At 36.9% G+C, this 11,745-nt stretch overlaps 1 protein-coding gene across 1 annotated transcript in view; it reads right to left on the bottom strand.

Moving 5' to 3' along the window:
- The window catches only part of GUCA1C (guanylate cyclase activator 1C), a 29,269-nt gene extending 19,099 nt beyond the window's left edge, over positions 1–10,170 (bottom strand). Inside the window, exon 1 of the mRNA XM_006905491.2 lies at positions 9,967–10,170. Within this exon, the coding sequence (XP_006905553.2) occupies positions 9,967–10,170 (204 nt within the window). The remainder of the gene's footprint in view (positions 1–9,966) is intronic.
- Positions 10,171–11,745: the final 1,575 nt, after the last annotated feature.

Below are 11,745 nucleotides of genomic sequence, written 5' to 3' on the forward strand. Positions count from 1 at the left end.
AGAGTTAATCTTTACTGTTATCAAACCTGTGGGGACAGAGGTCAGAGTCATCTGCATTTTACAGATAAACATAACATCCCTATATGGGCTGTATTGCACATTTTTTTAACATTTTCTCCTATATTATTTTACATGAGCTCAGTGAAATGTAGGCAGGATACTTCTTGTCTCTGTTTTAGAGCTGAAGGCTTTGACACAGAAATGTTGTGAGCCTTGTCCAAGATTACACACAGCAATAGGGTCAGAGCTAGGACAGAAGCTGTGCAAATCTTACTCTTCTTGAGGTGCCTCCTCAGGAAGATCCCCATGATGGCCTGTGATTCATATTGTAGAGAGATTCACTGAAGGGCTCATTTAAAAATAGCGAGTTTGGGGGTTGATACCCAGAAGGGGGATTGCTGGGTCATATGGTAATTGTATACTTGAAACCTATATAATTTTATTAGCCAATGTCACCCCAATAAATTTAATAAAAAGTAAGTAAACAAAAATAAAAATAGCAAGAACTTCTGATACATTAAAGCTAAGATTTGATTTGTGAACATATTTATAAGTAAACTAATCACGTATATTGTAGCCATCACATATTAAATCCCACAGCTTACCACTTATCCTCATTTTTCTTTCTGTAACAGCTTAATCACCCATATTTCTAAGAATTCACTCACCATTCCTTCACTCTTCATTCCCAGGATTTGTCTGAGGCTGATAATTTAAATAACCTGAGAACTTGCTTTGACTGTTTTGTTTTATCCTAGTGTTTATATATATGTGTCCTAGTTCTGACAACTGTTTTTCTGCCTTAAACCTTTATGGTATGAGTTCCAAAGCTATAAATTCAGAGATCTAAGAGTCTTACAAGAGGCAAATCTTCTGACAAGATCCATTCTCCACTGCCCCTGACACCACCTCCATGCCTTCTACTCCAACAATCAGGCATTTATTTCTCCCCATTAGAAATAGCCTCATCCCCACCTTCCCACATGTACATATCTGACAAATGATAATTCTTTTGCTCCAGTTTAAGAGTTGACAATGGCATTCTGTTTGGATAAAACTCAGATGCCTAGATGTGACCCCAAGGGCCATACATTTATCTTCACACCTATTACAGGAGCAGGAACATTGACCAGGAGTCAGAGGGACCGAACGCTGACTTTCTGCTCTGAGATTCCCCAGGCAAGTCACTACTAGCATCTCAGTGCTCTAAATGCCTCATTTCTCAGAATAAATGCCATCTCAACAACAGGCTGGTTACCTGTATGGAGCAAAAGATACAGGTGAGCTGCCTGGAGTGTGTGGTCTCCAGTTATGCTCTAGCAGTAACCCTCTGCCTTAGCTAAGTCCCCATAAAACCCTTCTCCTATCATATACTTTAATTTGAGCTTTTTGGTTGTTGTTGTTGAAATTCTCAACTTCTTTGCAAAAGGTGGAACACCATAGCAGTTTAGAGAGTAGTCCTTGGAGCCAGAATGCCAGCATTCCAATTCTGCTATGTAGTTTTAGGTAAGTTAGTTAACCTATCTGTGCCTCCATTTCTTCATCTGTAAAATGAGAACAATAAAAAATAGTACCTACTCTTATGTTATTGTTGTGAGGATTCTGTGAGATAATAAACATAAAGTCCTTAAAATAATGACTAGTAAAGAGTCAGTAAATGTTAGCTTTTATTAGTAATAATTCGAGTTCTTCACTTTATTCAAGATCCCCAATGCCTCATGAATATCTCCAGAAAGCCTTTATTAACTAACTCTACAACTGGGTTGTTGTTTTATCTTCTGATCTCAGTAAATATACCTTGAATAGCACAGTCTTGCTATAGTGTGTTATATTATATAGCTTATTTTATTCTTTGAGAATTTTATCTTGACATAACTTTTATCTTCAAGCAAACTGTAAACTCTTCGGGGGTACAGAAAGTGACAACTTCTACCTACCTATTCACTTGCATCCGCACACCCCTCCAAAATGTGAATGTGATTTTTCTACCAATACTCACCCTTCTGGGATGGGATTGAAGAGGTCCCCTGGCCCTTCCATCTAGCCTGTTAGGAAGAGTCTGGGCCATCAGTAACATTACTGGACAAGATTTAAAAGTATCCCTATAACATCTGAGACCTGTTTGGAACCTTGAAACTAGGGAGTTAGTACAATGCTTTGCCCTGTAATTCTTTGATTATTTATGACCTTTTATTTTTTGAGGATGCATTTGCCACCCCACTAGATGGTAAACTCCTTTGAGGACAGGGACCAATTCATTTTTGTGCCTACCTTCCTTCCACCATGCCTCTAGGTGCTCAATAAATATTTGTAAGTGCAGTGGGATAACAACATGGTGTATTAGGGATATGACTTTGCTCCTGGTAATCCCCTCTATCATCTAGCCTTTCCATATTCAATAAAGACATTCATTGCCTGAGAGATAAATCATTGCAGCAGAAAAGCAGAAATCAAATGTTCATTCTTAACACTTGAGTTTCAATAGTTTAAGACATCTAGGATTCAGAGCATAAAATTTATGCCATAAACAAAAGATTTGGGAGAATACATAATTAGAGCCAGGTTCTCTAGTTTATCCTGGCTACTCTCAAACTAGATAAATATTCTACAGGCTTGGGAGATGTGGAATAGGGGAGGAAGAGAAAGTGGTAAGATACCGGGAGATAGAGAGGAGGCGGAGGGAAAGGGCTTTGCCTTGTGAGGTCAAGAGTGGCTGGAGGGGTGGGTGATAAAAACGCCGGGTGGGGCAGGCAGGTGTAAGGGCAGAAGCACTGACTTGGCAGAAACTCACCAAGTTCCCCTGAACCTAACATAGCTTGGGAGGAAAGGCTGTAAGTAGTATCAGGTCAAACAATCCTGAGCTAGCCTCTGAGTCTTCTGTGCCTAGGAGAAAAGAATCCAGACCTAGCCATGCAGAGACGGCAGCCTTCGAAGTGAAGTAGGAGATGAGGAGTGATGCTGTCTCAGCAGATACCAGTGTGAATAGATGCTCCTCTGATCTTTATTAATACCTTGAGATTTAGATGTACCCATAGGGTGCATCTGGAAAGTGGAGGGAGAATGTGTCTTCATAAAATGGGGATTGGAAACAAATTAACTTCATTATGGAAAATTAAAGTTAAATTTCTTCAATGCCTAAATATGTGAACTGAAATTCTTACCAGCTACAAAAGTAAAAAAAAAAAAAAAAGAAGAAGATAAATTTAAAAATGTCCCTTAAGATAATCACTCCAGTTGGGCACTAAGTACAAATTTAGAAAATGCAGTGGCCCTCCTTGGTATAAATATGGGAGGTGGTGGGGGAATGGAGAGAAGGAGAGAGGAATAGAAAGAAAAGTGCATATGTAAAAGTGAGGGTACTAAATTTGTCACTTCTCTCGTTATTTTATTTAATTACTCAGTAAATACTTGTTTAATATCAACTTTATGCCACTGTGCGAGGTTCCTGATCTGAGAAGCAAATAGAATTTGAAGGGATTGGTGAATTCTTCATTATTTCTGCATTGTTGTTTCATGAGGATGCATCCATGCACTATTTGCACTTAAAAAAAAAAGAAAGGAGACATGAAGAAAGGCAAACTGAAAATCTAATGTGAAGAAAGCAGTGTGGCTGGAGTGCAAAGAAATAGCCATGCTAGGACTTCCTTCATCATCGGGCTTTGAATAGACTCCAGTCAGTTCAATGTCATGTACTCCATATACATAGAGCCCAGAGTACAGGTTCATGCTTTGTCCAAGAAGTAGAGTCCAGGGAAATGGGCCTTTTGCTTCAATCTCCAGGAGAAGCATTTGGATGCTTAGATGAGAACGGTGCAATGCCTGTCCACTTTCACTGCCTTTTAGGAACCAATAGCCAGCAATTACCTAAATTTCCACAATGTTTCTTATTTTTGGAATATCTCTAGTAGCCCAGAACCAGCTCTAATGCTCACCGGCTTTTCAGCAGCCTCATTGGGTAATGACTCACTTTCCCTAGCAAATCAATGGCATAAATGTCAATAGAGGGAGTGGTTACGGAACTATTAACATGATGATGGCACTGGTCAGTCCTTAGAACCCACCTAACTTCAAGGCCCACCATCTTATCCTATGTAGGTTTAATACTGATCATAAGAGCCACACACTTTTGTCGTGCTGTACTTTTCAATGGAGACTGCATGTTTTGATGAGATTACTTGCTACTAAGTTTGAGCTAGCTTAGGCCCTCAGCTGTCAAGTCAGTAGGATTTCCATAATGGAGGCAATGAAGTTGTAAAAACTAAGGAATCTGTGTTGTCCCTTGCACAGACACAGATCTTAATTTTGAGGAGAGCAGTTTCTATCCCTGACCTCACCTACAAAGATTTGCTAATATTTTTAGTTATCATCTTTTTTCACATCTTCTTTGTGTTATAATAAAAAAAAATTTTAATCAGTTTTCATTTATCATGTACATCCTACATGTATATAGTTGCAATTAAACTAAAGGTTTATAATTTAAAATTTTGAAATTTTTGGTTATTTTTTCTAGCCTTTATTTACATGCTTGTAATTGCAATGCTTATTTTGCTTATGTCTTTCTTTATCAATTTTAGACAGTATCTATTTACTTCCTATTACAGGAAATGGCAAATATTTAGTTCTGTGACCATCATACACATCACAGTGGTGTGCTGGAGCCTATTCTACCCGCTGGTGTAAGCTGATTGTTAAATTTCCAGAAATTTTGCAAGCCAAGTATTAAATAGTTGCTAGCCTGAAATTGGCCACAGTGGGAACATTTATACCAAGGAAATCAGCAAATGTTACCAGGGGTCCCTCCGCCCCTGCCAGAGAACTAGCACGACATTGTTCTTCCTGAATACTCCCACAGTTGTGGGTTAATCTAAAATTCAAGAGTTTTATTTTAATGACTCTGATAAATTTTGTTCTCTGCTTAGCCTATTGGTATACCAAAATCATTGACTTTCTTATTTCACATAGAATTAACAATTGCTTTGTTATCAGGCTAATGTCTCCTGAACCTAATGGACAATCTGTGAAAAATGAGACAACCAGTAATTATGTGCTTATGAAGTATTCTTGGCAAACAAATGAATCTGAGTGTATTTGAGCTTCTATACCTAAAAACCAATTTGTGGATAATATGAAGAATAGAAAGCAAGTTAATGACACAACAAGAAAGCAATCAACTAAATCTAGAGTACAGGATATTCTATAGAACCAATGATTCACTTTCCCTAGCAATCAGTGATATATAAATAGGGGGAAGAAGGTAGTTAGGAAACTATTGTAGAAATAAAACAGACTTAAGGGTCATAACCACCAATACCCATTTATGAAGCTTGTTTGAATTTAAACTCAAATCAAAACAAAACAAAAAAGTATGCTTGAGACAACCTGGAAATTTTGCCCATAGACTGACTGGGTACTACATGCCATTAGGAATTATTGTCACTTTCTGAAGTAGAATATGGTCAATAATATTGTAATAAGTTTGCACAGTGACAGATGACTACTAGACTTACTGTGGTGACCACATTGTAAGGTATATAAATGTCAAATCACTATATTGTACACCTGAAACTAATATAATATTGTGTATTAACTATACTTAAATGAGAAGAGAAATTGTACTTTGAAAATAAGAAAAAAGGTAGTTATTTTCACCTTTGTTATGTATGATAATGACATAGTAGTTATATTTCAAAGGAGTCCTTATTGTTATAGATGAATAATGAAGTATTTGCAGGTAAGATCATACAATGTTTGTTTTATTCTTTTTAAAAAACAGGAAAAAATGTAAGAAGACAGATGAAACAAAAGTAAAAAAATTTTGATAATTGTTGAAGATGGATGATGGGTCAATAAGAGTTATTATTCTCTACTTTTGTAAATGTGTAAATTTTCATAATAAAAAAATTTTAAGTTGCTTCATTTTAAATTTCAATAGTTTTCCTGTACTTAGCCATCAGATTGGTTAAATATCAATTAATAGTTTTTGAAATCTTCAAATATATATCACTTCTCGGCCTTTTGGCTAAGATCAAATGAAATCCTGAAATATAGTAGATAATCCATCAGTAATCTTTTCAGGTCTTCCTCTCAAACCCTGCTTCTTCCTTTTCCAGCTGGATCAGCAGCTCATGGGGCTTTCTGCATAGCTATTGGTCTGAACTTTCCTTCTCTGTGATCCTACATTGACCATATCTGTTTTCCTACATTGGACTCTCTCTGTCCCTCTTTGTTGACAGATTCCCTCTTTTTAGTGCAGCACCTGGTTGATACTTTCCTTTCAGGATTTAGGAGGCATTTCTCCATTTGCTTATACTTCTAGTCTCCTGTTAGAAGCTCAAGGCTATTTTGATTTCTATTTTGACCTTTTTTTGGAAGATTTTAGGATTTTCTCTTTATTCCTGTTGTTACAAAATTTCTCATCACATGCTGTAGATTGATCTTTTTCTATTTACTGCGTTGGGCCCTTGTGGAATGTGTCTGATGGGAAATTTTTCTGGTTTGTTTTGTTATAATCTTACATTTTTTTCTGAGCTATTTTTCTATGACTCTTATTCATAGACTATTAGACCTATTAATCCCAATTTAAGAATTTTACTTGGAGAGATTCTGTGTGGAAGGAAATGGAAGTCAGGGCATGTCGGGAAAGATGTCTGACTGACATGCTAGTCTGACCCAGGAGAAGAAGAGCGTGAGAGAAGATTGGACAGACATGTCCTAGATACTCCTGAAATCTATGGTTTGGAAAAGCTGCAAGGGAATCCTTGAGCCAAAGTCAGCTGGCAAAGGAGTCCTCTGTCTCTTAGAAATGAACTGGCCTGGCCTTATTATTTCTGCTGCACTCAATCATCGGTAGTAATCTAAACCCAGACACGGATTCAGCACAAACACAGTGATGGATCTCAAAGTGATGGACCCAGGGCTGTGGCCAATTAACTGTCCTCCCTGGTGGTCTGAGGTGCCAACTGTAAAGTAGGTTCTATTATGTGATATTGAATGCCTTAGTTTGTGTACTGTGCCTAGAGCAGTGTCAGGAACATTATAAGCTCTCAGAGAACATTAATTAAATTGTCACTGAGTGTCAAGGAGAGGCCTGAAAAGGTGTGTGGTTAGTCAAAGGAATTGTTATAAAGAGTATACTCTAAACTTTGGGATCTATTTACTTTTACTTTATGCTTTATTCTAATAAGCTTGGCTAAGGTCAGTACAAGCCAAAGCCAGGTTAGAAATGGCAGAGTAAAAAGAGATTGGAAGTTTATTAGTTTTATAACAATCATAAAGTGGGGAAAGGTGCATTTGACAGCAAGAAAAAAGACAGAAAAACAGTAAAAAGCAACACAATAAAAGCATGTATTTTCAAGATTTTTAACATTAAGAAAGTTAGCCCCAGCAATTTCAATAAGCATAGGTGCTTCATGGTATTTCATAAATGTTACAAACAACGTTCATAATAATAAGCAATATTAAGAAAATACTGGCAACTTTGAGGAGGCCAGAAAGCATGAAATGCATTTAAAAAGATTTCCATCCGGAATAGTTAAAACTACAGAGAAGCTCCACTAGAAAGAGTAAATCCTCTGGGATTCTGGACAGCTGATAGTTTTATTGATCTAATTAAATATATTGCTTTTTTTTCCTTGTGTATAATTGCATATTATTTTTTACTACCACTTGATAATGAAAAATCCTTGCCCTTCTCATTTTATGACCTAATTTTATGTTAAGATCCCCACACCTTTGGTGGCATTCGTCATCACTGCCTAGGTTCATTTGCTTCCTAAGCAAACACGAAATCTCTGTGATGAATCATGGATACCAATGGAACTTCCAAGTCATTTAAATTAAGCTCCTGAGATGGGCTTGACCATTCCATGATTGTCACCAAGAGGATTCTCTCTACAACAGCACACGTGCCCCAGGCTCCCTGTTTGGACATTGTTTGGCTCTGCTTCCCTGGCAGCCGGATTCATTCTGACAGCATTTCCTTATTTCTAACTAGCATTCCTTTTCACATGTTCTTGCTCTTGCATATGAACCACTGACATGCACAGTGCTTTCACAAACATCGGGCTAACAACAAAATCGCTGTCCTGGGATAGGACATCAACACTTTTGGAGATTACCTAAAGAACTTGATGATAGCTCATCTTCTAACCTCTCAGGAACACTGTCAGAGCCTGAGAAGCTGCTGTCTAGAACAACAGACTTCAATTGTGAAATTGGATTGTATATAGCAGGCACAGTGGGACAGGGGCAGCTACACACAGAATGAAACAAAGAATGTTGGGGATGGGGGAGCGAGAGAGCGAGAGAGCGCAAGAGCGGGAGTGCACTGAAAGATATGTACATAGACAATAGGCAGAGAGGAGAAGAGATGATATGCAATGTGCACAGAGTCTCCTGTCTTAGTTCGGGCTGCTATAACAAAAATATCATAGACTGGGTATATAAACAACAGAAATTTATTTCTCACGGTTCTTTAGTCTGGGAAGTCCAGATCAAGTCCAGATTCAGTGTCTGGTGAGTGCCCACTTCTTGGTTCATAGACAACTATCTTCTCACTGTGTCTTCTCTTGGGGGAAGGGTTGAGGAAACTATCTGGGGATCTTTTTATAAAAAAGTACTAATACCATTCATGTAGGCTCTGCCCTCATGACCCGATCACATCCCAAAGACCTCACTTCCAAATACCATCACATCAGGGTTTAGATTTCAACATATGAATTTGAGGTGGCACATTCAGTCTCTAGCATATTGGAACATATTTCAGAGCTAAAAACAAAAGCAGAATCTTCAATCTTCCTCATTTCCCCATTGATTTGTAAGCTCCTTGGGGGTAGAGCTCTGTTTACTTGCAACTATGCTAAGTAAAATTTATGAGAAAAACATGGTCATGCTAAGCAGGCAGTGAGTGCTTAATTCATGTTTGATAACAAATAACAAAAGACAATAATGTCCTAAAAGAAATATGCTCCTGACATTGCTAAAAGGATTAAAATAGCCATTAATTTTGCATGGGTTTAATTTTCCCCAGTTCTTGGCTGTTGCCTTCCTTTAAGCCATCTGCTGTTTGGCTTTGGAAAAGGGTTCAGTGAGCTATGCTAGATTTCATACATCCTGATGGACAATCGATTGTTTCAATTGTGTTAATTATCTTTTTTCTCTTCTATTATGCAAACATCTAAAATCATTTGTTTTTCTATAAGTAGTATTTCCTCCTTCCCTTTTCTTCTAGATGGCATCAGCACATTTTGAAATATACAGATCTATAGGTAAAATAACTAAACTAGCCTAGTATTTCAGATTGTGACTTTTTTAATCTTCCTTTTTCTATTCCATATTTTCTCATCTTCATATATTTTCAAGACATGAAATTAAATGTGCAGCATCTTCTCAGGAATGAGTAAATTCAAAACAATAGTTGAGGGATGATCTTTAGAAACAAAAATTTATCTGAATTTAAAACTATAAATTGTTTTATTTGTCCCTAAAATAAGTTGGTCAGATATGGAAAAAAAAGTATTATGAACTTTTGATTTGAGCACGAAAACATGTTGACTAATTTGTATTGATTTTATCTGCCAATCTAGATGCAATCACACTTTTAAAAGCAGATTCCTGTTTGCTTTTCTATAAAATGTCACCAATGCATTAAATACTTTGAAAAGTCTTTATAAATCAATCTGCACTTATTAGATTTGCTTAAACGATAGCATTAGAATTCCATGCTGAGATTTAATTTGGTTTTTAAACTAATTCCCTACATGCAGAACATTTCCAAAGGCAGAGGCTAGTTCCCAATTATTTTCATGCCGTCATTGCTAAATGTGTTTAATAACTCCCTTATCTACAAGCTAGGGTTCTCTGAAGACCTCCTCAGTCAGTGGGATGTACACATTTACCTTAGGCTATTTTATATTTTTAAATGGGAAAATGCAGAACCACAGCCAAATGAAAATTAATAGATCTTACCTTGTTCATGTCAAAGGTATTATAGACTTGATCAACGTGTTGGTTGGCTTTTTGATTCAGACCTTGCAGACCTAAGAGTGTCTTAAATTCATGCAGTGTTTGCAGGCCGGATGGATATTCCATCATAAATTTTTTGTACCACACATAGGTCTCTTTAGCAGGAATTGCTGTCTGACCACCAGCCGTAGATTCATTATTTCCCATCGTGACACAGTCTACAGCTTTTTTCAGGTTGTTTTCACGTAGGGTCTCTCCGTATTTAGTTCCTCACTCTTCACTAAAACTTGAAGCTAACATATGCCCTTAGAAAGCTACTCTAAACCTCTTACAACTACAGGCTAAATAAGAATAGAAAGCCAGTGAGATTAACTCATCTGTACAGTTTTAAGACTAAGTCATACATATAGGATTGTGCTTCCTTGCTATTCAAAGAATCAATTTTCTGTGAAGGGCAGAGGCAATATTTTAGAGAAGGTAATCCTTGTTATATTGTTAGCCATAAATTCTGCCTACATTATGGAGTGACACAGTGAGGTCTAATGGTCTAGCTTTGAGTTGCAGTCAGGAAGCCTGGGTTCTAGGCTTCTTTACCACTTCTTAACTACACTGACACATGACTTACATTCTCCAGTCTCAGTTTTCCTATCTACAAAATACAAGTATTTCCTTTTTCACACTTAAACATTGTGAAGATAAATTTAGATGAAGAACATTTTTTAAATCATGGAGAAATTATACATTCTGAATACGGTTAAATTGTAAGGAAGTCTATGTACGGGAGAGATAATTGGGTAAGAGATGCTCATATTATTAGTAAAAAAAAAAATGTTGTAATGTAGTAGGCAGAAAAGTGTGGTTTGCAGATAAAGGAGCATATTGGACTATGTCTTCTGGCATTGTTCTTATCTTTTTTTTCGTTTTCTGCTGTTCTTTCTTTTCTGTCTCTCCAGTCTACATCTACTCATGCCCTCTATCTGCTAGTTTTATTCTACTCCAGTTCCAAAGCTAATCTTGTCCAAGCCAAACTTCAATTGTAGTGGACTTGAGAACTGAGTGAATGAGTCTAAAACTGTATCCATGCTCCAGTAATGGAACTGAATTGCCCATGTGGTCTACAAGCCATTTTGCTACCAACTATATTTAAGAGTAACAGAATTACATTATTTCTATCTAGGGTCATCTGGTCCTAAGTATGCTTCTTTTCTCCTAAACTTACTCCATTTTTCCTCCAATTCCAACGCTGACTCAGTTCATATGTCTGGTCTTTGCCTTAGTCCCTATTCCTTAGTCCTGATTACCTGTTTAAGGTTCCCTAAGAATGGGAGCCATTGGCTTAAATGAATTGCCTTGACAGGAAGGAGGGATGGCTAGGGTGAATATGATTAATTTTGTTTCAAATGTACCGATGTAGACTTTCAATAAAAAAATTCTATTTCATATTTAGAGTGAAATATCAAGTGGTCAATAAGGTCTAGAAATTTGAAACCTATTCATTTGGAAGTATTATTTGAAATCATTAGAGTAGATGAGATTTCTTATGCAGAGTAAAAAGAAAGATGGGGTAATGGGAAATCAGACCTGGAGATTATTTCGTTAGGAAATATGAAGAATATCCCATTAGAATCTTCAAAAATCATTCTCTAGGGAAGTTCCTCTTTTGATTCTTTCTAAATGTCTGACTTCTTATCACCATTAGCATTTATTAATTGCCAATTTTTAGATTTAGAGTAAAGGATACTGATGATGGCAGAGGAAGGTAATGAAAGTTTTCCAGGGACC

The sequence above is a fragment of the Pteropus alecto genome, unplaced genomic scaffold, assembly GCF_000325575.1.
Source record: "Pteropus alecto unplaced genomic scaffold, ASM32557v1 scaffold270, whole genome shotgun sequence".
Taxonomy (NCBI): Eukaryota; Metazoa; Chordata; class Mammalia; order Chiroptera; family Pteropodidae; genus Pteropus; species Pteropus alecto.